At 53.4% G+C, this 24,298-nt stretch overlaps 3 protein-coding genes across 4 annotated transcripts in view; 1 reads left to right on the top strand and 2 right to left on the bottom strand.

Annotated features, from left to right (window-relative positions):
- The window catches only part of GKN2 (gastrokine 2), a 39,649-nt gene that overhangs the window by 400 nt on the left and 14,951 nt on the right, over positions 1–24,298 (top strand). The gene's annotated exons all lie outside the window — the stretch shown is intronic.
- Positions 857–14,326, bottom strand: LOC113985006. Its single transcript, XM_039384635.1, has 18 exons — positions 14,200–14,326; positions 13,831–13,922; positions 13,224–13,382; positions 12,891–13,001; positions 12,198–12,336; positions 11,269–11,549; positions 10,662–10,820; positions 10,329–10,439; positions 7,080–7,218; positions 6,417–6,508; positions 5,810–5,968; positions 5,477–5,587; positions 4,783–4,921; positions 4,113–4,204; positions 3,535–3,675; positions 3,202–3,312; positions 1,676–1,814; positions 857–1,105 (listed from the first exon to the last, which is right to left on the bottom strand). Exons 1-18 carry the CDS (start codon positions 14,324–14,326, stop codon positions 1,017–1,019), a joined length of 2,391 nt encoding a protein of 796 aa, XP_039240569.1. The 3' UTR covers positions 857–1,016.
- On the bottom strand, positions 14,404–24,096 carry LOC113996024. Its single transcript, XM_039384634.1, has 12 exons — positions 24,046–24,096; positions 22,036–22,200; positions 21,705–21,815; positions 20,428–20,566; positions 19,504–19,595; positions 18,896–19,054; positions 18,565–18,675; positions 17,288–17,426; positions 16,364–16,455; positions 15,757–15,915; positions 15,424–15,534; positions 14,404–14,505 (listed from the first exon to the last, which is right to left on the bottom strand). Exons 1-12 carry the CDS (start codon positions 24,094–24,096, stop codon positions 14,404–14,406), a joined length of 1,431 nt encoding a protein of 476 aa, XP_039240568.1.

The raw sequence follows: 24,298 nt of genomic DNA, 5'->3' as shown, positions 1-24,298 counted from the left end.
TCTGCTTTCTGGTCCTCTGCTCCTGCCTGATGCCTGGCTCGGACTCCCTGAGTGACAAGGAGGTGGAGCAGTCTGGCTCTGCTTCTCATCTCTTTCACATCCCCTTTGCAGTTTGCTGGAGGTGTCAGATACGGTGAATGAAAGTAATAAACTATTGATGGTCTGTCAGGGAACGAAGAGAACATGTGTAACAGCAAGAAGGAAGGAGATTGGCAACAAACTCCTGCTTGTGTCTCTCTGCTGGGACTGCTGTGTGCTCATCCAGGTAATTCAGATGCTTTTCCCCAAGAGCTGCCTCAGGGAACTCTGCAGCCTTTCAACCCCCTACACAATGAAGCCTCTGGGGCCACTGAGAGGGGGCCAAAAACTGAGGGACTTCATATGACTGGTGTTTGTGCTAGATAGATTTGTATTCACCTGGATAACCCAGAGCATCCTGCCCTTTCTGTTAGAGAAGAGTGGGTTTTAAAATTCTGAGCAACGGGGACCTCACCTTGCTTTCCTTTAGGAGCAGAACAACTCTGTAAATCCCAGAAAGGCAAGTCTCCAGGAAAGGAGACTCCTCTTGCCCTATAAAGGCAAATTCATTGCTTTGTCCTTCTTTCTTTCTGCCTTTTGATTTTTAATGTGAGGCCCAGGGAAAGGAAGGTTGTAACTCTGAAAGTCTTGTTTGTAAGGTACACACCCTGGGACTTGCCCAGCTCTCTGGGTGTGTGCCCTGTGTTGAGAGCCCTGAAAAGAGCATTGGAAGGGCTCAAAAGGGGCCAAAGAGAGGCAATCAAAATGTATTTCTGCAGGTGTTCATAAATGAAAAATGGTAAAGACAAACAAGTTGGAGTCAATCCATGATGAAGGTCTTTAATTGAAAGCTCTGGTAACTCATTCATGTATTTTAGCATCTCCATCCTCAAGAAGGGATCTCTGGAAAGGGGAGATGCCTGGGAAGAAGGGCATCAGGGTTGGCTTTGGGCAGCAGCTCTGGATCCTCCACACTTGGTTCAAGAAACGTAAAGTTTTCAAACCATTATATTGCCACGACAATAATTCAGGTCCACAACTTTCAGGACGTCAAGTGTAGTACACGATCTGAGATTCAGTTGGGCTCCTTTACAAACAAAAAAAGAAAAAACCAAAACCATGAGATGCTGGCTTAGATATCGTTGAGTGATCTGTGCATTTGTAGACAGGCCTTAACACCTGGCACATTGCACTTGCCTTTTGAATCCCATTGAGCCCCCTCAGGTGCCAAAGCAAAGCATGCAGGGAGTACAGAGAAATGCTGCCATGCAGAGCTGAGCCTGAGCTGTAAAGCAGCTGTCCATGACAGGTTTGGAGACAATCAGCTTGAAGGAAGGCTCAGAATACTTTGATGGTGCTTCAGGATTATCACAGTAAAACTTAGTTCACTTGGATATATTTAAAACAATTTTTTTTCCCATTAATACAAAATACCATTGCAAGAGATCAAAATACAATTAAGGCACCCACAGCAACTCAGCTCATTTATACCAGTCTATACCAGCTACAACGATAGCTGCCATTCTACAGGGGGGTATTTTTGTTCCCTGGTTTCTGTCAATCTTGAGTTGGAAGAGGAGCCTTTGTGCTGTAGTCATTCCCCAAAGGAATGAAATGCCAGGCCAATGGGAGACAGAATTGATTTGCTTGCACTCACCATGAACTTCATAGGTCATGTAGGTGGTGAGTCCGCTGCACATGGTCATGATGTCTGCTCCATAAGAGTTGAGGTTGCTGACCAATCCCTTGGCCACAAAGGTGAGCTTCCTTGTAGGTCTTCCAAGACCGACCTGGTTCTAGACACCAAAAGAGAGCATTCAGCAAGATCAGTGGCGTGATGTGTTTCATGGCGGGCATATGGCGAGTTGTGCAGTGACGAGCCGGTGCTTGGGCTGTGAGTGCCCCTGCCTTTAGTGGTGCCTTTGCCATGGCACAGAGCTCTCTCCCACCCCAAAGGAAAAGGGAGTCTGGACAATGGCAGCTGCAAGGCAAAGGTCTGAGCTGACAAATGCAGGGTGGTATTGCAGGGCCTCGGAAGGCCTTGGAAGGATTGCCGTGCCCAAAGAATTGGTACCCTTGCAGGATTCCTGAGAGAAAGGGTTTCTCAGCAAGCTGCAGAGCTCAGCTTCCTCAGAGAAAGCGCAGTTGGGAGAGGGAATGAGGGCCCCCCCGGCCCCCTTTTCTTTGGACAAACCATCCCCTGGGCAAATTGCCAAGCCGCACTGCTGTGGAGGGCAAGACAGTCCTGCCACGTGGGACAAGCTGCTCCTCTCCAGCAGCAAAAAGCACAGTTAAGAAACAGCCCCATGGAGTTCAGTGGAAAGACACACTGGGCAGGGATGGCTGGGATTGTTAAAGGCTTTCAAAATATGCGCAATATGGTCACAGTGCCTCTGCCCATTGCACTCTGCTTCCTTCTCACTGTCAAGGAAGGAGTTGAAATGAGCTTCAAGGTCTCTGACGTAAACCTTAGGACAAGCAAGCCTGGAATTACAGCTAAAGCTGCATCTTTTTGCTTATGCTTTTACTGGGGTCCTTCTCCTGTTTATCTTAACCTGCCACAGTTTTCTTGCCCTTTAAAGCCTGGATTTTTTTTAAGGACTCACTTCTCAGTCTTCAAGGAAAGCCAGTGTCTACCAACAGTGAGTCTGCTGAATGCTGAGATTTTAAAATACCAACTCAGTGGGCTGAACTAAGGCTAATATGGTGTAAGGTTCTTTTGAAAAAGATTGAAAGCTTATTTAAACTTATTTAAACTCTCCATGCTTCAAGATTTGTCATTCCTGAATTAGACCTAGTGGAGAAAATATAGTTTTTGCACTGCAAATGAGAGACTCTGAAAAGCAAATGTATTTCAGTCAAGAATGTAAAATCTTGGATTATATGACAGTATAACAAAGGTTGAATTTAAACACCCATTTAAAGCATTGTAAAAGTAATCTACATAACCTGCAACTTTGAACAAACATTATTAACCTGCACTACAGGCATTTGAACATGGATAACACTGTAAATTTTAAAAGATTTCAAATTATGTACCTGCAAAACATCACTAAAGTGAAAATAAATAGCTTTTAATATACACAATCATTAATAAGTTTTTGAAAATACCAATGACGCAGACAAAAAAATGAATATTAATTACTCTACAACATCTGAGGCAAATTCTGCTTTTAATCTTACCCTGTTCTCTGCAGCCAGTTTGAGCAGGGCGTCAAAGCTGGGCATCTCCTTCTGGTTCAAGACGGAAATGTAGCAAGTTCTCTCTTGCATCACTTTGGTTGCAATGACGCCCTGGAAAGAGAAAGTTATTGAGCACTCACAGTTCACTTTTCCAACTGGGAAAATCTGGGATAAAGTCTGGATTAAAACCAGGAAGGAATACCAATACTTCCTACCCCAGATCCTGGACTCAGAAGCTCAACAAGAAAGCAAGAAGCCCCGTGCCTTGGTCAGCTGGAGCGGGAGGCAGCCTCCTCGCACAGTGCCCGGCAAAGCGCGCTCCCTGCCACTCACCGTGTTGTAGTTCCAGATGGTTTTCCAAGACAAATCGTTGCTTCTTTGCTCAAAAACTGCCACACGTGTTTGACTACTGATGGTCATATTTTGGAAGACTCCCCCAACAGAGATCTGGCAGTTGTCATCACTCTGCTGAGACTAAAACAACAAATAATGGAACACATTTGGATTTTGAAGTGAATCAGTGAACTCCCCAAATCCCTGGTAGAACAGAAGAAGTGCTGCCCGCAGGGAGTGGCAGCAGTGAGCTCAGGATTTTGCCAAGGACAAAGGCTCAAGGCTGTGGCAAAGTTGGGCAGTAACCATAAGAATTCTTTGCCTGCCTTCCCCGAATCATTGCTGCATCTTACAGCTGCCGTGTGGTGCTTTTAGAGTGTGAGGCGTGCAAGAGAAGTAGCCAGAAGGAATGCAGGCTCAAGGTCTTGAAGGGAAAGCTCTGGTCACCCTCAATGTGTTTCAGCCCCTCCATCCCCAAGAAGGAAGTTCTCCAAAGAGGAGATGCCGGGCCAGAAAGACATGGGACTTGGCTTTGGGCAACCCCTGCCCTCGGTTGGAGAAGAGTGACGGTTTCAGACCTGGTCAATGTTGCCATTGTTGTTGCAGTACTTCAGGTCCACAACTCTCAGGACATTGAGGGTGACGCATGGTCCCCGGTTGACTTGGGTTCCTGGAAAAGCAAGACAAGAAAAACCTGACCCTGGGCAGTGCAGGGGCAGGCTGGTGCCAGTTGCTGGGCCCTGTCAGGCCGTGAGCTTGTGAGAGGAGCCTGCCGAGTGCAGGTCCTGAAAGTCATGGGCAATGCCATCCTCGGCCCGGGAACAACCGGCAGGGAAGGAAGCCACTTGGCCTGGTGCTGTGAAGCACACACAAGTGTTTGGTGGCTTGCTGGGTGAACTCCTGAGCAAGGTGCGAAGGGAAGGACAGGGCATCTTGGGACAAGCCTTTGTCTTTGCCCAGGCGTTGCAGAGGAGGTCAAGGTGGGCCAAAAGTCGGGGCCCAAACTGAAGCCACATGAAGCTTGACGGATGGGAGGTGGAAGGGTTTGGAGCAGGTCAGTTCTGCAGGCTGGGACTCAAGCCTGGTGCAGTGCTGATCTGCAGAGATGCCGAAGGCTTTCTGCCTAAGCTGAAGCTCTTGCTTTCTGTCCGTCTTGAGTTGGAAGAGGACCACTGGTGCAGTAGTCATTCCCCAAGGGGAAAAAAGTGCCAGGTGAGAGAGAGACAGAATTGATTTGCTTGCACTCACCGTGAACTTCATAAGCTCTGTAGACGGTGAGTCCGCTGCACATGGCCGTGATGTTTGCTCCGTAGGAGTTGAGGTTGTTGACCAATCCACTGGCCACAAAGGTGAGCTTCCTTGTAACTCTTCCAAGACCGACCTGGTTCTAGACACCAAAAGAGAGCATTCAGCAAGATCAGTGGCGTGATGCGTTTCATGGCGGGCATATGGCGAGTTGTGCAGTGACGAGCCGGTGCTTGGGTTGTGACTGCCCCTGCCTTTAGCGGTGCCTTTGCCATGGCACAGAGCTCTCTCCCACCCCAAAGGAAAAAGGGAGTCTGGACAATGGCAGCTGCAAGGCAAAGGTCTGAGCTGACAAATGCGGGGTGGTATTGCAGGGCCTCGGAAGGCCTTGGAAGGATTGCCGTGCCCAAAGAATTGGTGCCCTTGCAGGATTCCTGAGAGAAAGGGTTTCTCAGCAAGCTGCAGAGCTCAGCTTCCTCAGAGAAAGCGCAGCTGGCAGAGGGAATGAGGACCCCCCCGTCCCCCTTTTCTTTGGACAAACCATCCCCTGGGCAAATTGCCAAGCCGCACTGCTGTGGAGGGCAAGACAGTCCTGCCACGTGGGACAAGCTGCTCCTCTCCAGCAGCAAAAAGCACAGTTAAGAAACGGCCCCATGGACTCCAAGGCCAAGAAACTGCTGCTCCTTTGCACTCTTACCCTGCTCTCTCTGGCCAGTCTGGCCAGATTGTCAAAGCTGGGCATCTCGCTTTTGTTCATGACGGAAATGTAGCAGGCGTTCTGTTGCGGGACTTTGGTTGCAATGACGCCCTGGAAAGAGAAAGTTATTGAGCACTGGCCGTTCAGTTTTGCAACTGGGAAAATCTGGGATAAAGTCTGGATTAAAACCAGGAAGGAATACCAATACTTCCTACCCCACATCCTGGACTCAGAAGCTCAACAAGAAAGCAAGAAGCCCCGTGCCTTGGTCAGCTGGAGCGGGAGGCAGCCTCCTCGCACAGTGCCCGGCAAAGCGCGCTCCCTGCCACTCACCGTGTTGTAGTTCCAGATGGTTTTCCAGGAGCCACTGACGGTCGTTTGCTGGATAACTGCCACGCGCCATTGCTTGTGGAGGGTGACAATTTGGGACTGGCCAGCAATGATGACTTCCTGGCTGCCATCCTGACCAGGACCCTGATCCTGATCCTGACCCTGGGGAGGTTAAAACACCAAGGACAGAACATCTTCAGCCTTTGAACGGAGTCAGTGATCTCACCCCCAAATCCCTGGTAGAACAGAAGAAGTGCTGCCCGCAGGGAGCGCCAGCAGTGAGCTCAGGATTTTGCCAAGGACAAAGGCTCAAGGCTGTGGCAATGTTGGGCAGTAGCCATAAGAATTCTTTGCCTGCCTTCCCCGAATCATTGCTGCATCTTACAGCTGCCGTGTGGTGCTTTTAGAGTGTGAGGCGTGCAAGAGAAGTAGCCAGAAGGAATGCAGGCTCAAGGTCTTGAAGGGAAAGCTCTGGTCACCCTCGATGTGTTTCAGCCTCTCCATCCCCAAGAAGGAAGCTCTCCAAAGAGGAGATGCCGGGCCAGAAAGACGTGGGGCTTGGCTTTGGGCAGCCCCCGCCCTCGGTTGGAGAAGAGTGACGGTTTCAGACCTGGTCAATGTTGCCATTGTTGTTGCAGTACTTCAGGTCCACAACTTTCAGGACATTGAGGGTGACGCATGGTCCCCGGTTGACTTGGGTTCCTGGAAAAGCAAGACAAGAAAAATCTGACCCTGGGCAGTGCAGGGGCAGGCTGGTGCCAGTTGCTGGGCCCTGTCAGGTCGTGAGCTTGTGAGAGGAGCCTGCCGAGTGCAGGTCCTGAAAGTCATGGGCAATGCCATCCTTGGCCCGGGAACAACCGGCAGGGAAGGAAGCCACTTGGCCTGGTGCTGTGAAGCACACACAAGTGTTTGGTGGCTTGCTGGGTGAACTCCTGAGCAAGGTGCGAAGGGAAGGACAGGGCATCTTGTCTTTGTCTTTGCCCGGGCGTTGCAGAGGAGGTCAAGGTGGGCCAAAAGTCTGGGCCCAAACTGAAGCCACATGAAACTTGACGGATGGGAGGTGGAAGGGTTTGGAGCAGGTCAGTTCTGCAGGCTGGGACTCAAGCCTGGTGCAGTGCTGATTTGCAGAGATGCCGAAGGCTTTCTACCCAAGCTGAAGCTCTTGCTTTCTGTCCGTCTTGAGTTGGAAGAGGACCACTGGTGCAGTAGTCATTCCCCAAGGGGAAAAAAGTGCCAGGTGAGAGAGAGACAGAATTGATTTGCTTGCACTCACCGTGAACTTCATAAGCTTTGTAGGTGGTGAGTCCGCTGCACATGGCCATGATGTTTGCTCCGTAGGAGTTGAGGTTGTTGACCAATCCACTGGTGACAAAGGTGAGCTTCCTTGTAACTCTTCCAAGACTGACCTGGTTCTGGACACCAAAAGACAGCATTCAGCAAGATCAGTGGCGTGATGCGTTTCATGGCGGGCATATGGCGAGTTGTGCAGTGACGAGCCGGAGCTTGGGCTGTGACTGCCCCTGCCTTTAGTGGTGCCTTTGCCATGGCACAGAGCTCTCTCCCACCCCAAAGGAAAAGGGAGTCTGGACAAGGGCAGCTGCAAGGCAAAGGTGTGAGCTGACAAATGCAGGGTGGTATTGCAGGGCCTCGGAAGGCCTTGGAAGGATTGCCATGCCCAAAGAATTGGTGCCCTTGCAGGATTCCTGAGAGAAAGGGTTTCTCAGCAAGCTGCAGAGCTCAGCTTCCTCAGAGAAAGCGCAGTTGGGAGAGGGAATGAGGGCCCCCCCGTCCCCCTTTTCTTTGGACAAACCATCCCCTGGGCAAATTGCCAAGCCGCACTGCTGTGGAGGGCAAGACAGTCCTGCCACGTGGGACAAGCTGCTCCTCTCCAGCAGCAAGAAGCACAGTTAAGAAAGGGCCCAGTGGACTCCAAGGGCAAGAAACTGCTGCTCCTTTGCACTCTTACCCTGCTCTGTCTGGCAAGTGTGGCCAGATTGTCAAAGCTGGGCATCTCGGTTCTGTTCATGACGGAAATGTAGCAGGCGTTCTGTTGCGGGGCTTTGGTTGCAAATGACGCCTGGAAGGGAAAGTTATGCGCATGCCCGTTCCGTTTGCAATGGGACGATTCGGGAAAAGTTGGATTAAAACCAGGAAGGAATACCAATACTTCCTACCCCACATCCTGGACTCAGAAGCTCAACAAGAAAGCAAGAAGCCCCGTGCCTTGGTCAGCTGGAGCGGGAGGCAGCCTCCTCGCACAGTGCCCGGCAAAGCGCGCTCCCTGCTACTCACCGTGTTGTAGTTCCAGATGGTTTTCCAGGAGCCACTGACGGTCGTTTGCTGGATAACTGCCACGCGCCATTGCTTGTGGAGGGTGACAATTTGGGACTGGCCAGCAATGATGACTTCCTGGCTGCCATCCTGACCAGGACCCTGATCCTGATCCTGACCCTGGGGAGGTTAAAACACCAAGGACAGAACATCTTCAGTCTTTGAACGGAGTCAGTGATCTCACCCCCAAATCCCTGGTAGAACAGAAGAAGTGCTGCCCGCAGGGAGTGGCAGCAGTGAGCTCAGGATTTTGCCAAGGACAAAGGCTCAAGGCTGTGGCAAAGTTGGGCAGTAACCATAAGAATTCTTTGCCTGCCTTCCCCGAATCATTGCTGCATCTTACAGCTGCCGTGTGGTGCTTTTAGAGTGTGAGGCGTGCAAGAGAAGTAGCCAGAAGGAATGCAGGCTCAAGGTCTTGAAGGGAAAGCTCTGGTCACCCTCGATGTGTTTCAGCCTCTCCATCCCCAAGAAGGAAGCTCTCCAAAGAGGAGATGCCGGGCCAGAAAGACATGGGGCTTGGCTTTGGGCAGCCCCCGCCCTCGGTTGGAGAAGAGTGACGGTTTCAGACCTGGTCAATGTTGCCATTGTTGTTGCAGTACTTCAGGTCCACAACTTTCAGGACATTGAGGGTGACGCATGGTCCCCGGTTGACTTGGGTTCCTGGAAAAGCAAGACAAGAAAAATGCAAAGCCCATGAGGTGAGGCCTGCGACCTTGGCTGCCGCTCTCCAAGAGGGGGTGGTTGTTGCCGGGAGCGAGCGAGGTCGTGAGTCCTTGGCTGCAGGAGCAGTGTTGGAGACGTGCGAGGGGAAGATTCCTTTGGAGTGCCCAAAGAGCACGGGCTGTGTGGCTGAGGAAGGAATGGCCCCAGAGACGGGCTCTTGCCCACGCTGGGGCTGTTGCCGTGCAGCCCTCGGGGCACTGTTCCACTGGCTGCTGGGAGTGCAGGGGGCTGGGCAGTGCAGGGGCAGGCTGGTGCCAGTTGCTGGGCCCTGTCAGGCCGTGAGCTTGTGAGAGGAGCCTGCCGAGTGCAGGTCCTGAAAGTCATGGGCAATGCCATCCTCGGCCCGGGAACAACCGGCAGGGAAGGAAGCCACTTGGCCTGGTGCTGTGAAGCACACAAGTGTTTGGTGGCTTGCTGGGTGAACTCCTGAGCAAGGTGCGAAGGGAAGGACAGGGCATCTTGGGACGAGCCTTTGTCTTTGCCCGGGCGTTGCAGAGGTGGTCAAGGAGGGCCAGAAGTCGGGGCCCAAACTGAAGCCACATGAAGCTTGACGGATGGGAGGTGGAAGGGTTTGGAGCAGGTCAGTTCTGCAGGCTGGGACTCAAGCCTGGTGCAGTGCTGATCTGCAGAGATGCCGAAGGCTTTCTGCCTAACCTGACGCTCTTGCTTTCTGTCCGTCTTGAGTTGGAAGAGGACCACTGGTGCAGTAGTCATTCCCCAAGGGGAAAAAAGTGCCAGGTGAGAGAGAGACAGAATTGATTTGCTTGCACTCACCGTGAACTTCATAAGCTTTGTAGTTGGATAGTCCGCTGCACATAGAGAAGATGTCTGATCCATAAGACTTGAGGTTGCTGTCCAATCCCTTGACCACAAAGGTGAGCTTCCTTGTAACTCTTCCAAGACCGACCTGGTTCTAGACACCAAAAGAGAGCATTCAGCAAGATCAGTGGCGTGATGCGTTTCATGGCGGGCATATGGCGAGTTGTGCAGTGACGAGCCGGTGCTTGGGCTGTGACTGCCCCCTGCCTTTAGTGGTGCCTTTGCCATGGCACAGAGCTCTCTCCCGCCCCAAAGGAAAAGGGAGTCTGGACAATGGCAGCTGCAAGGCAAAGGTCTGAGCTGACAAATGCAGGGTGGTATTGCAGGGCCTCGGAAGGCCTTGGAAGGATTGCCGTGCCCAAAGAATTGGTACCCTTGCAGGATTCCTGAGAGAAAGGGTTTCTCAGCAAGCTGCAGAGCTCAGCTTCCTCAGAGAAAGCGCAGTTGGGAGAGGGAATAAGGACCCCCCCGTCCCCCTTTTCTTTGGACAAACCATCCCCTGGGCAAATTGCCAAGCCGCACTGCTGTGGAGGGCAAGACAGTCCTGCCACGTGGGACAAGCTGCTCCTCTCCAGCAGCAAAAAGCACAGTTAAGAAACGGCCCCATGGACTCCAAGGCCAGGAAACTGCTGCTCCTTTGCACTCTTACCCTGCTCTCTCTGGCCAGTCTGGCCAGATTGCCAAAGCTGGGCATCTTGCTTTTGTTCATGATGGAAATGTAGCAGGCGTTCTGTTGCGGGACTTTGGTTGCAATGACGCCCTGGAAAGGGAAAGTTATTGAGCACTGACCGTTCAGTTTTGCAACTGGGAAGATCTGGGATAAAGTCTGGATTAAAACCAGGAAGGAATACCAATACTTCCTACCCCACATCCTGGACTCAGAAGCTCAACAAGAAAGCAAGAAGCCCCGTGCCTTGGTCAGCTGGAGCGGGAGGCAGCCTCCTCGCACAGTGCCCGGCAAAGCGCGCTCCCTGCCACTCACCGTGTTGTAGTTCCAGATGGTTTTCCAGGAGCCACTGACGGTCGTTTGCTGGATAACTGCCACGCGCCATTGCTTGTGGAGGGTGACAATTTGGGACTGGCCAGCAATGATGACTTCCTGGCTGCCATCCTGACCAGGACCCTGATCCTGATCCTGACCCTGGGGAGGTTAAAACACCAAGGACAGAACATCTTCAGCCTTTGAACGGAGTCGGTGATCTCACCCCCAAATCCCTGGTAGAACAGAAGAAGTGCTGCCCGCAGGGAGCGCCAGCAGTGAGCTCAGGATTTTGCCAAGGACAAAGGCTCAAGGCTGTGGCAAAGTTGGGCAGTAGCCATAAGAATTCTTTGCCTGCCTTCCCCGAATCATTGCTGCATCTTACAGCTGCCGTGTGGTGCCTTTAGAGTGTGAGGCGTGCAAGAGAAGTAGCCAGAAGGAATGCAGGCTCAAGGTCTTGAAGGGAAAGCTCTGGTCACCCCCTGCTGTGTTTCAGCCTCTGCGTCCCCAAGAAAGAAGCTCTCCAAAGAGGAGATGCCGGACCAGAAGGACGTGGGGCTTGGCTTTGGGCAGCCCCCGCCCTCGGGTGGAGAAGATAAGGGTTTCAGACCTGGTCAATGTTGCCATTGTTGTTGCAGTACTTCAGGTCCACAACTTTCAGGACATTGAGGGTGACGCATGGTCCCTGGTTGACTTGGAGTCCTGGAAAAGCAAGACAAGAAAAATGCAAAGCCCATGAGGTGAGGCCTGCGACCTCTGCTGCCGCTCTGCAAGAGGGGGTGGTTGTTGCCTGGAGCGAGCGAGGTCGTGAGTCCTTGGCTGCAGGAGGAGTGTTGGAGACGTGCGAGGGGAAGATTCCTCTGGAGTGCCCAAAGAGCACGGGCTGTGTGGCTGAGGAAGGAACGGCCCCAGAGACGGGCTCTTGCCCACGCTGGGGCTGTTGCCGTGCAGCCCTCGGGGCACTGTTCCACTGGCTGCTGGGAGTGCAGGGGGCTGGGCAGTGCAGGGGCAGGCTGGTGCCAGTTGCTGGGCCCTGTCAGGCCGTGAGCTTGTGAGAGGAGCCTGCCGAGTGCAGGTCCTGAAAGTCATGGGCAATGCCATCCTCGGCCCGGGAACAACCGGCAGGGAAGGAAGCCACTTGGCCTGGTGCTGTGAAGCACACAAGTGTTTGGTGGCTTGCTGGGTGAACTCCTGAGCAAGGTGCGAAGGGAAGGACAGGGCATCTTGGGACGAGCCTTTGTCTTTGCCCGGGCGTTGCAGAGGTGGTCAAGGAGGGCCAGAAGTCGGGGCCCAAACTGAAGCCACATGAAGCTTGACGGATGGGAGGTGGAAGGGTTTGGAGCAGGTCAGTTCTGCAGGCTGGGACTCAAGCCTGGTGCAGTGCTGATCTGCAGAGATGCCGAAGGCTTTCTGCCTAAGCTGAAGCTCTTGCTTTCTGTCCGTCTTGAGTTGGAAGAGGACCACTGGTGCAGTAGTCATTCCCCAAGGGGAAAAAAGTGCCAGGTGAGAGAGAGACAGAATTGATTTGCTTGCACTCACCGTGAACTTCATAAGCTCTGTAGACGGTGAGTCCGCTGCACATGGCCGTGATGTTTGCTCCGTAGGAGTTGAGGTTGTTGACCAATCCACTGGTGACAAAGGTGAGCTTCCTTGTAACTCTTCCAAGACTGACCTGGTTCTAGACACCAAAAGAGAGCATTCAGCAAGATCAGTGGCGTGATGCGTTTCATGGCGGGCATATGGCGAGTTGTGCAGTGACGAGCCGGTGCTTGGGCTGTGACTGCCCCTGCCTTTAGTGGTGCCTTTGCCATGGCACAGAGCTCTCTCCCACCCCAAAGGAAAAGGGAGTCTGGACAAGGGCAGCTGCAAGGCAAAGGTCTGAGCTGACAAATGCAGGGTGGTATTGCAGGGCCTCGGAAGGCCTTGGAAGGATTGCCCTGCCCAAAGAATTGGTGCCCTTGCAGGATTCCTGAGAGAAAGGGTTTCTCAGCAAGCTGCAGAGCTCAGCTTCCTCAGAGAAAGCGCAGCTGGCAGAGGGAATGAGGACCCCCCCGGCCCCCTTTTCTTTGGACAAACCATCCCCTGGGCAAATTGCCGAGCCGCACTGCTGTGGAGGGCAAGACAGTCCTGCCACGTGGGACAAGCTGCTCCTCTCCAGCAGCAAAAAGCACAGTTAAGAAACGGCCCCATGGACTCCAAGGCCAAGAAACTGCTGCTCCTTTGCACTCTTACCCTGCTCTCTCTGGCCAGTCTGGCCAGATTGTCAAAGCTGGGCATCTCGCTTTTGTTCATGACGGAAATGTAGCAGGCGTTCTGTTGCGGGACTTTGGTTGCAATGACGCCCTGGAAAGAGAAAGTTATTGAGCACTGGCCGTTCAGTTTTGCAACTGGGAAAATCTGGGATAAAGTCTGGATTAAAACCAGGAAGGAATACCAATACTTCCTACCCCACATCCTGGACTCAGAAGCTCAACAAGAAAGCAAGAAGCCCCGTGCCTTGGTCAGCTGGAGCGGGAGGCAGCCTCCTCGCACAGTGCCCGGCAAAGCGCGCTCCCTGCCACTCACCGTGTTGTAGTTCCAGATGGTTTTCCAGGAGCCACTGACGGTCGTTTGCTGGATAACTGCCACGCGCCATTGCTTGTGGAGGGTGACAATTTGGGACTGGCCAGCAATGATGACTTCCTGGCTGCCATCCTGACCAGGACCCTGATCCTGATCCTGACCCTGGGGAGGTTAAAACACCAAGGACAGAACATCTTCAGCCTTTGAACGGAGTCAGTGATCTCACCCCCAAATCCCTGGTAGAACAGAAGAAGTGCTGCCCGCAGGGAGCACCAGCAGTGAGCTCAGGATTTTGCCAAGGACAAAGGCTCAAGGCTGTGGCAAAGTTGGGCAGTAGCCATAAGAATTCTTTGCCTGCCTTCCCCGAATCATTGCTGCATCTTACAGCTGCCGTGTGGTGCCTTTAGAGTGTGAGGCGTGCAAGAGAAGTAGCCAGAAGGAATGCAGGCTCAAGGTCTTGAAGGGAAAGCTCTGGTCACCCTCGATGTGTTTCAGCCTCTCCATCCCCAAGAAGGAAGCTCTCCAAAGAGGAGATGCCGGGCCAGAAAGACATGGGGCTTGGCTTTGGGCAGCCCCCGCCCTCGGTTGGAGAAGAGTGACGGTTTCAGACCTGGTCAATGTTGCCATTGTTGTTGCAGTACTTCAGGTCCACAACTTTCAGGACATTGAGGGTGACGCATGGTCCCCGGTTGACTTGGGTTCCTGGAAAAGCAAGACAAGAAAAATGCAAAGCCCATGAGGTGAGGCCTGCGACCTTGGCTGCCGCTCTGCAAGAGGGGGTGGTTGTTGCCGGGAGCGAGCGAGGTCGTGAGTCCTTGGCTGCAGGAGCAGTGTTGGAGACGTGCGAGGGGAAGATTCCTTTGGAGTGCCCAAAGAGCACGGGCTGTGTGGCTGAGGAAGGAACGGCCCCAGAGACGGGCTCTTGCCCACGCTGGGGCTGTTGCCGTGCAGCCCTCGGGGCACTGATCCACTGGCTTGCTTGCACTCACCGTGAACTTCATGCAGGGGTAGCTGGTGCCAGTTGCTGGGCCCTGTCCGTGAGAGTTGAGGTTGTTGACCAATCCCTGCCACAAGGTGAGCTTGTCCAAGACCGGCTGGTTCTCCATTCAGAAGACAACATGGCGGGCATATGGCGAGTTGTGCAGTGACGAGCCGGTGCTTGGGCTGTGACTGCCCCCTGCCTTTAGTGGTGCCTTTGAATGGCCTGGGGCCCATGGGAGCAGTAGTGTGCCTTGAAGACAGTTCCTAAGGCAGCCCTTTGTAAGGCAGTCAAGGTGCAGGGAGCCTAAGGAGAAGGGGCAGCGCAGGGCAAGCGCGGAGGCGGAGCGGAGGAGCGCAGCCGGTGTGTTAAGGCAACGTTCGAGCAAATCATTTGCTCAGTCGCTGCCCTGGCCCCTCAGAGCTCCTCAGGTTGGAGGCTGGAAGCCTGGCAGGAGAAGTCTCTTCCTGCAGCCACCTCAAAGGGAAGCAAAGAGGGCAGCAGCAAGAGGGCGCAGGTCCTTTTTCCACTGGGACTCTTTGCAAGTGCTGCTTAGGACCTGTCTGAGAAGTGTGGGGGTTGGAGTGGGACAGGTCTTTCGGAAGGGCTCCAGAGTGCTTTGTTTCCCATGAACTTCACTCTGTCTCCTACTGGGGGCCTTTGTCACCTGCACCAAGCCCGGGATGCCTGTCTTTCCTCCTATGAGCTCGGCTTCCCGCTGCTCTCTAGCTCCTTCCTCAGCTACGGCCACGGGCCTGCAGTTGTGGCTCATGCCACTGGTGTGGGGGAAAGGCTGGGCACCAGGGAGACGCTCTCTCCCACCCCAAAGGAAAAAGGGAGTCTGGACAATGGCAGCTGCAAGGCAAAGGTCTGAGCTGACAAATGCGGGGTGGTATTGCAGGGCCTCGGAAGGCCTTGGAAGGATTGCCGTGCCCAAAGAATTGGTGCCCTTGCAGGATTCCTGAGAGAAAGGGTTTCTCAGCAAGCTGCAGAGCTCAGCTTCCTCAGAGAAAGCGCAGTTGGGAGAGGGAATGAGGGCCCCCCTGTCCCCCTTTTCTTTGGACAAACCATCCCCTGGGCAAATTGCCAAGCCGCACTGCTGTGGAGGGCAAGACAGTCCTGCCACGTGGGACAAGCTGCTCCTCTCCAGCAGCAAAAAGCACAGTTAAGAAAGGGCCCAGTGGACTCCAAGGGCAAGAAACTGCTGCTCCTTTGCACTCTTACCCTGCTCTGTCTGGCGAGTGTGGCCAGATTGTCAAAGCTGGGCATCTCGGTTCTGTTCATGACGGAAATGTAGCAGGCGTTCTGTTGCGGGACTTTGGTTGCAATGACGCCCTGGAAAGAGAAAGTTATTGAGCACTGGCCGTTCAGTTTTGCAACTGGGAAAATCTGGGATAAAGTCTGGATTAAAACCAGGAAGGAATACCAATACTTCCTACCCCACATCCTGGACTCAGAAGCTCAACAAGAAAGCAAGAAGCCCCGTGCCTTGGTCAGCTGGAGCGGGAGGCAGCCTCCTCGCACAGTGCCCGGCAAAGCGCGCTCCCTGCCACTCACCGTGTTGTAGTTCCAGATGGTTTTCCAGGAGCCACTGACGGTCGTTTGCTGGATAACTGCCACGCGCCATGTCTTGTGGAGGGTGACAATTTGGGACTGGCCAGCAATGATGACTTCCTGGTTGTCATCCTGAGTCTGATCCTGACCCTGATCCTGACCCTGGGGAGGTTAAAACACCAAGGACAGAACATCTTCAGCCTTTGAACGGAGTCGGTGATCTCGCCCCCAAATCCCTGGTAGAACAGAAGAAGTGCTGCCCGCAGGGAGTGGCAGCAGTGAGCTGAGGATTTTGCCAAGGACAAGGGATCAAGGCTGTGGCAAAGTTGGGCAGTAGCCATAAGAATTCTTTGCCTGCCTTCCCCGAATCATTGCTGCATCTTACAGCTGCCGTGTGGTGCCTTTAGAGTGTGAGGCGTGCAAGAGAAGTAGCCAGAAGGAATGCAGGCTCAAGGTCTTGAAGGGAAAGCTCTGGTCACCCTCGATGTGTTTCAGCCTCTGCGTCCCCAAGAAGGAAGCTCTCCAAAGAGGAGATGCCGGACCAGAAGGACGTGGGGCTTGGCTTTGGGCAGCCCCCGCCCTCGGGTGGAGAAGAGTAAGGGTTTCAGACCTGGTCAATGTTGCCATTGTTGTTGCAGTACTTCAGGTCCACAACTTTCAGGACATTGAGGGTGACGCATGGTCCCCGGTTGACTTGGGTTCCTGGAAAAGCAAGACAAGAAAAATGCAAAGCCCATGAGGTGAGGCCTGCGACCTTGGCTGCCGCTCTGCAAGAGGGGGTGGTTGTTGCCGGGAGCGAGCGAGGTCGTGAGTCCTTGGCTGCAGGAGGAGTGTTGGAGACGTGCGAGGGGAAGATTCCTCTGGAGTGCCCAAAGAGCACGGGCTGTGTGGCTGAGGAAGGAACGGCCCCAGAGACGGGCTCTTGCCCACGCTGGGGCTGTTGCCGTGCAGCCCTCGGGGCACTGTTCCACTGGCTGCTGGGAGTGCAGGGGGCTGGGCAGTGCAGGGGCAGGCTGGTGCCAGTTGCTGGGCCCTGTCAGGCCGTGAGCTTGTGAGAGGAGCCTGCCGAGTGCAGGTCCTGAAAGTCATGGGCAATGCCATCCTCGGCCCGGGAACAACCGGCAGGGAAGGAAGCCACTTGGCCTGGTGCTGTGAAGCACACACAAGTGTTTGGTGGCTTGCTGGGTGAACTCCTGAGCAAGGTGCGAAGGGAAGGACAGGGCATCTTGTCTTTGTCTTTGCCCGGGCGTTGCAGAGGAGGTCAAGGTGGGCCAAAAGTCGGGGCCCAAACTGAAGCCACATGAAGCTTGACGGATGGGAGGTGGAAGGGTTTGGAGCAGGTCAGTTCTGCAGGCTGGGACTCAAGCCTGGTGCAGTGCTGATCTGCAGAGATGCCGAAGGCTTTCTGCCTAAGCTGAAGCTCTTGCTTTCTGTCCGTCTTGAGTTGGAAGAGGACCACTGGTGCAGTAGTCATTCCCCAAGGGGAAAAAAGTGCCAGGTGAGAGAGAGACAGAATTGATTTGCTTGCACTCACCGTGAACTTCATAAGCTCTGTAGATGGTGAGTCCGCTGCACATGGTCGTGATGTCTTGTCCGTAGAAGTTGAGGTTGTTGACCAATCCACTGGCCACAAAGGTGAGCTTCCTTGTAACTCTTCCAAGACTGACCTGGTTCTGGACACCAAAAGAGAGCATTCAGCAAGATCAGTGGCGTGATGCGTTTCATGGCGGGCATATGGCGAGTTGTGCAGTGACGAGCCGGTGCTTGGGCTGTGACTGCCCCCTGCCTTTAGTGGTGCCTTTGAATGGCCTGGGGCCCATGGGAGCAGTAGTGTGCCTTGAAGACAGTTCCTAAGGCAGCCCTTTGTAAGGCAGTCAAGGTGCAGGGAGCCTAAGGAGAAGGGGCAGCGCAGGGCAAGCGCGGAGCCGGAGCGGAGGAGCGCAGCCGGTGTGTTAAGGCAGACGTTCGAGCAAATCATTTGCTCAGTCGCTGCCCTGGCCCCTCAGAGCTCCTCAGGTTGGAGGCTGGAAGCCTGGCAGGAGAAGTCTCTTCCTGCAGCCACCTCAAAGGGAAGCAAAGAGGGCAGCAGCAAGAGCGCGCAGGTCCTTTTTCCACTGGGACTCTTTGCAAGTGCTGCTTAGGACCTGTCTGAGAAGTGTGGGGGTTGGAGCGGGACAGGTCTTTCGGAAGGGCTCCAGAGTGCTTTGTTTCCCATGAACTTCCACTCTGGTCTCCTACTGGGGGCCTTTGTCACCTGCACCAAGCCCCGGGATGCCTGTCTTTCCTCCTATGAGCTCGGCTTCCCGCTGCTCTCTAACTCCTTCCTCAGCTACGGCCACGGGCCTGCAGTTGCGGCTCATGCCACTGGTGTGGGGGAAAGGCTGGGCACCACGGAGACGCTCTCTCCCACCCCAAAGGAAAAGAGAGTCTGGACAAGGGCAGCTGCAAGGCAAAGGTGTGAGCTGACAAATGCAGGGTAGTATTGCAGGGCCTCGGAAGGCCTTGGAAGGATTGCCATGCCCAAAGAATTGGAACCCTTGCAGGATTCCTGAGAGAAAGGGTTTCTCAGCAAGCTGCAGAGCTCAGCTTCCTCAGAGAAAGCGCAGTTGGGAGAGGGAATGAGGGCCCCCCTGTCCCCCTTTTCTTTGGACAAACCATCCCTAGGGCAAATTGCCAAGCCGCACTGCTGTGGAGGGCAAGACAGTCCTGCCACGTGGGACAAGCTGCTCCTCTCCAGCAGCAAAAAGCACAGTTAAGAAAGGGCCCAGTGGACTCCAAGGGCAAGAAACTGCTGCTCCTTTGCACTCTTACCCTGCTCTGTCTGGCGAGTGTGGCCAGATTGTCAAAGCTGGGCATCTCGGTTCTGTTCATGACGGAAATGTAGCAGGCGTTCTGTTGCGGGACTTTGGTTGCAATGACGCCCTGGAAAGAGAAAGTTATTGAGCACTGGCCGTTCAGTTTTGCAACTGTTAAGCCTGGGAGAAAGTGTGGATTGAACCAGTGAGACATGCGGATGGTTTCTACCCCAAAGGGCGAACTGAAAAGGTTCAGAAGAAAGGAAGAAGCCCCGTGCCTTGGTCAGCTGGAGCGGGAGGCAGCCTCCTCGCACAGTGCCCGGCAAAGCGCGCTCCCTGCCACTCACCGTGTTGTAGTTCCAGATGGTTTTCCAGGAGCCACTGACGGTCGTTTGCTGGATAACTGCCACGCGCCATGTCTTGTGGAGGGTGACAATTTGGGACTGGCCAGCAATGATGACTTCCTGGTTGTCATCCTGAGTCTGATCCTGATCCTGATCCTGACCCTGGGGAGGTTAAAACACCAAGGACAGAACATCTTCAGCCTTTGAACGGAGTCGGTGATCTCGCCCCCAAATCCCTGGTAGAACAGAAGAAGTGCTGCCCGCAGGGAGTGGCAGCAGTGAGCTGAGGATTTTGCCAAGGACAAGGGATCAAGGCTGTGGCAAAGTTGGGCAGTAGCCATAAGAATTCTTTGCCTGCCTTCCCCGAATCATTGCTGCATCTTACAGCTGCCGTGTGGTGCCTTTAGAGTGTGAGGCGTGCAAGAGAAGTAGCCAGAAGGAATGCAGGCTCAAGGTCTTGAAGGGAAAGCTCTGGTCACCCCCTGCTGTGTTTCAGCCTCTGCGTCCCCAAGAAAGAAGCTCTCCAAAGAGGAGATGCCGGACCAGAAGGACGTGGGGCTTGGCTTTGGGCAGCCCCCGCCCTCGGGTGGAGAAGAGTAAGGGTTTCAGACCTGGTCAATGTTGCCATTGTTGTTGCAGTACTTCAGGTCCACAACTTTCAGGACATTGAGGGTGACGCATGGTCCCTGGTTGACTTGGAGTCCTGGAAAAGCAAGACAAGAAAAATGCAAAGCCCATGAGGTGAGGCCTGCGACCTCTGCTGCCGCTCGCAAAGAGGGGGTGGTTGTTGCCTGGAGCGAGCGAGGTCGTGAGTCCTTGGCTGCAGGAGGAGTGTTGGAGACGTGCGAGGGGAAGATTCCTCTGGAGTGCCCAAAGAGCACGGGCCGTGTGGCTGAGGAAGGAATGGCCCCAGAGACGGGCTCTTGCCCACGCTGGGGCTGTTGCCGTGCAGCCCTCGGGGCACTGTTCCACTGGTTGCTGGGAGTGCAGGGGGCTGGGCAGTGCAGGGGCAGGCTGGTGCCAGTTGCTGGGCCCTGTCAGGCCGTGAGCTTGTGAGAGGAGCCTGCCGAGTGCAGGTCCTGAAAGTCATGGGCAATGCCATCCTTGGCCCGGGAACAACCGGCAGGGAAGGAAGCCACTTGGCCTGGTGCTGTGAAGCACACACAAGTGTTTGGTGGCTTGCTGGGTGAACTCCTGAGCAAGGTGCGAAGGGAAGGACAGGGCATCTTGTCTTTGTCTTTGCCCGGGCGTTGCAGAGGAGGTCAAGGTGGGCCAAAAGTCTGGGCCCAAACTGAAGCCACATGAAACTTGACGGATGGGAGGTGGAAGGGTTTGGAGCAGGTCAGTTCTGCAGGCTGGGACTCAAGCCTGGTGCAGTGCTGATCTGCAGAGATGCCGAAGGCTTTCTGCCTAAGCTGAAGCTCTTGCTTTCTGTCCGTCTTGAGTTGGAAGAGGACCACTGGTGCAGTAGTCATTCCCCAAGGGGAAAAAAGTGCCAGGTGAGAGAGAGACAGAATTGATTTGCTTGCACTCACCGTGAACTTCATAAGCTCTGTAGATGGTGAGTCCGCTGCACATGGTCGTGATGTCTTGTCCGTAGAAGTTGAGGTTGTTGACCAATCCACTGGCCACAAAGGTGAGCTTCCTTGTAACTCTTCCAAGACTGACCTGGTTCTGGACACCAAAAGAGAGCATTCAGCAAGATCAGTGGCGTGATGCGTTTCATGGCGGGCATATGGCGAGTTGTGCAGTGACGAGCCGGTGCTTGGGCTGTGACTGCCCCCTGCCTTTAGTGGTGCCTTTGAATGGCCTGGGGCCCATGGGAGCAGTAGTGTGCCTTGAAGACAGTTCCTAAGGCAGCCCTTTGTAAGGCAGTCAAGGTGCAGGGAGCCTAAGGAGAAGGGGCAGCGCAGGGCAAGCGCGGAGGCGGAGCGGAGGAGCGCTGCCAGTGTGTTAAGGCAGACGTTCGAGCAAATCATTTGCTCAGTCGCTGCCCTGGCCCCTCAGAGCTCCTCAGGTTGGAGGCTGGAAGCCTGGCAGGAGAAGTCTCTTCCTGCAGCCACCTCAAAGGGAAGCAAAGAGGGCAGCAGCAAGAGCGCGCAGGTCCTTTTTCCACTGGGACTCTTTGCAAGTGCTGCTTAGGACCTGTCTGAGAAGTGTGGGGGTTGGAGCGGGACAGGTCTTTCGGAAGGGCTCCAGAGTGCTTTGTTTCCCATGAACTTCCACTCTGGTCTCCTACTGGGGGCCTTTGTCACCTGCACCAAGCCCCGGGATGCCTGTCTTTCCTCCTATGAGCTCGGCTTCCCGCTGCTCTCTAACTCCTTCCTCAGCTACGGCCACGGGCCTGCAGTTGCGGCTCATGCCACTGGTGTGGGGGAAAGGCTGGGCACCACGGAGACGCTCTCTCCCACCCCAAAGGAAAAGAGAGTCTGGACAAGGGCAGCTGCAAGGCAAAGGTGTGAGCTGACAAATGCAGGGTAGTATTGCAGGGCCTCGGAAGGCCTTGGAAGGATTGCCATGCCCAAAGAATTGGAACCCTTGCAGGATTCCTGAGAGAAAGGGTTTCTCAGCAAGCTGCAGAGCTCAGCTTCCTCAGAGAAAGCGCAGTTGAGAGAGGGAATGAGGACCCCCCCGGCCCCCTTTTCTTTGGACAAACCATCCCCTGGGCAAATTGCCGAGCCGCACTGCTGTGGAGGGCAAGACAGTCCTGCCACGTGGGACAAGCTGCTCCTCTCCAGCAACAAGAAGCACAGTTAAGAAAGGGCCCAGTGGACTCCAAGGGCAAGAAACTGCTGCTCCTTTGCACTCTTACCCTGCTCTGTCTGGCGAGTGTGGCCAGATTGTCAAAGCTGGGCATCTCGGTTCTGTTCATGACGGAAATGTAGCAGGCGTTCTGTTGCGGGACTTTGGTTGCAATGACGCCCTGGAAAGAGAAAGTTATTGAGCACTGGCCGTTCAGTTTTGCAACTGTTAAGCCTGGGAGAAAGTGTGGATTGAACCAGTGAGGCATGCGGATGGTTTCTACCCCAAAGGGCGAACTGAAAAGGTTCAGAAGAAAGGAAGAAGCCCCGTGCCTTGGTCAGCTGGAGCGGGAGGCAGCCTCCTCGCACAGTGCCCGGCAAAGCGCGCTCCCTGCCACTCACCGTGTTGTAGTTCCAGATGGTTTTCCATGATAAATCTTTGCCCGTTTGCTGGATAACTGCCACACGCTTTTGACTATTGATCTTCACTGTTTGTGCAACGCCAGTGATGGAGATTTGGGTGTTTCCATCGACGATGATTTCCTGTTTTCCTTTTATCTGCTGATTCTTGCAAATTAAAGTATGCACTTTTAGATTGCGTAATTTTGCAGTGACCTCCCCAAAGCTTTAGAGAAATCCATGGTGGATTAGCATAATTGCTTCCCACAGGGAGCACCAGCAGTGAGCTGAGGATTTTGCCAAGGACAAAGGCTCAAGGCTGTGGCAAAGTTGGGCAGTAGCCATAAGAATTCTTTGCCTGCCTTCCCCGAATCATTGCTGCATCTTACAGCTGCCGTGTGGTGCCTTTAGAGTTTCATCTCTGAGAGGAGATTTCAATTTCTATCCACCCAGCAAATGAAGAAAGAATGAAGGAGATGTCCCAAAGCAGGGGATATAGAAACAGCAGCTGTGCAGGTGGGAATTGGTCCCTGTACTCACATTTTCACCAAGGGCTGGAGTCAGGACGAGTCCAAGAAGGACTGCAGTTAAAATCTGAAATGAAAATCAAATACAAAAGTGTAACTGCAGGTCTGGCTGGTGAATCTGGTCATGAGAATCCTCATGCCCTTTTCCTAATCTGCTATTGAAGTGTCCTCCTTGGATCCTCTTTTGCTTTCATCCTGGGATTGCAAGAGTGCCCTAAAGTGAGTCACCCTCGCTTTGCCCCAGAGTGCCACAAACTGGACTCGTTTCACAGTTGCTGTTTCAAGAGCTGAATCTCAAGTTGCTTCTGAACAGGCACACACAGGTTTTTTACAAGAGTGAGGAGAAAGCTTTTCCATTTCTTCTGCTCTGCCATACAGGGAAGTGGTTGATCCATTAATGCAGTGCTCCAGTTTTGCAAAGCATTGACAAAAATGGACATGGACAAGGTTTTGTGTATTCTGCATAATGGAGAGCCAAGCTGTGGGAAAACTCCTTACCTTCCAGCTAATAAGTGCTGAGCTGCTCAGTCTGGAGGAGCAAAATGTCCCCAGAGAAACCTCTGTGCTCTGGGCAGGCAGAGGCACTTCTGAGAGAAAGGCAATGGGATTGAATGAAAGGTTTAGTTTATAAGGAAGAAAAGCTTGTATACTCACAGGGAGCTTCATCCTGACTGCAGAGCTGATGCTCCTGCAGGTAGAAAGAGTGATGTGAACCTCCCACCTTATATATGTTTTCTGAATTCACGGTGGAAGGGTTGAGTGTTGAAATAAAATTATTTTGTCATTTGTTTCCCTGTCACTTGTCACTGAAAATTATTTCCTGCTGTAACTACTTGATAAACATGGGGACTGTACTTTTGCACATTTTGACCTGCTGGAGTCTCATAATTATCAGATAGGAATCCATTTGCAGTGAAAAATTAAATAAGTTTATAGTATTTTTCTGACATGTACTAATTACTTTTGAAAATTCACTTTAAACTTAAGACTGGAGATATCCTGGGGTTTAAACAAGGACATAAAAAAATTTGCATTAGACAGAATGAGTAAAAGTCCTTGCACCTTCCAAAATGTACTGTGTGTTATCAGGTAACCATAGCACCCACTAAAATACAGCGGTGGGGGCTGGGACATCCGTGCCTCAGTGGACTTGGCAGAGCAGCCCTGGCAAATTTGTGCCTTTCCAGTTTTACTAATTTACAGCTGTTATTATATATTTTTCCTCATAAGTGCATGAAAGTAGAGCAGTTTTGTGAACAGTGGGGCCCAGTTGCCATGTTGTGCTCTCCTGTTGGAATTCTGACTTTAAGTGAGATCCTGTTGTAGAAGGCACTGTCCCTTCCAGAAGCACCTGTGCCCTGCAATTCCCTGCACGGAGAGCAGGGAGGCTCTGGTTGCAGCCTGGCTGTGGGTATCCCTGTTTGCCCGCGAGGCTGCCAGGCTCTTGGCACGAGATGCTGCACCACAGACCCTGCTCAGGTCAGACCCCGGCTGCCTCGGGGCACTTGAAATCATCATCCGTGACAGTCTGGCCCATGGTGTCCAGGGGTTCAAAAGCCCCCAGAGAGACGTTCCCATTGACTCACAATAGGATAAGGGAAGAGGGCTGTGCCTGTGTGATCTCAGGGAAAATGCAGTGTAGAGCTGGAAAAGGAGAGGAGGGTCTCTCCAGAAACCCCAGGCAAGGCAGACGGGAACTTCTCTTTAAATACTGCAACCCCACAGCTTTTCCTTGGAAG

Source organism: Pipra filicauda, unplaced genomic scaffold (genome assembly GCF_003945595.2).
Source record: "Pipra filicauda isolate LSUMZ 115617 unplaced genomic scaffold, ASM394559v2 scaffold364_size791107_pilon, whole genome shotgun sequence".
Lineage (NCBI taxonomy): Eukaryota > Metazoa > Chordata > Aves > Passeriformes > Pipridae > Pipra > Pipra filicauda.
The sequence above is the reverse complement of the archived record's forward strand: the minus strand, read 5'-3'. Positions and strand labels throughout refer to the sequence as shown.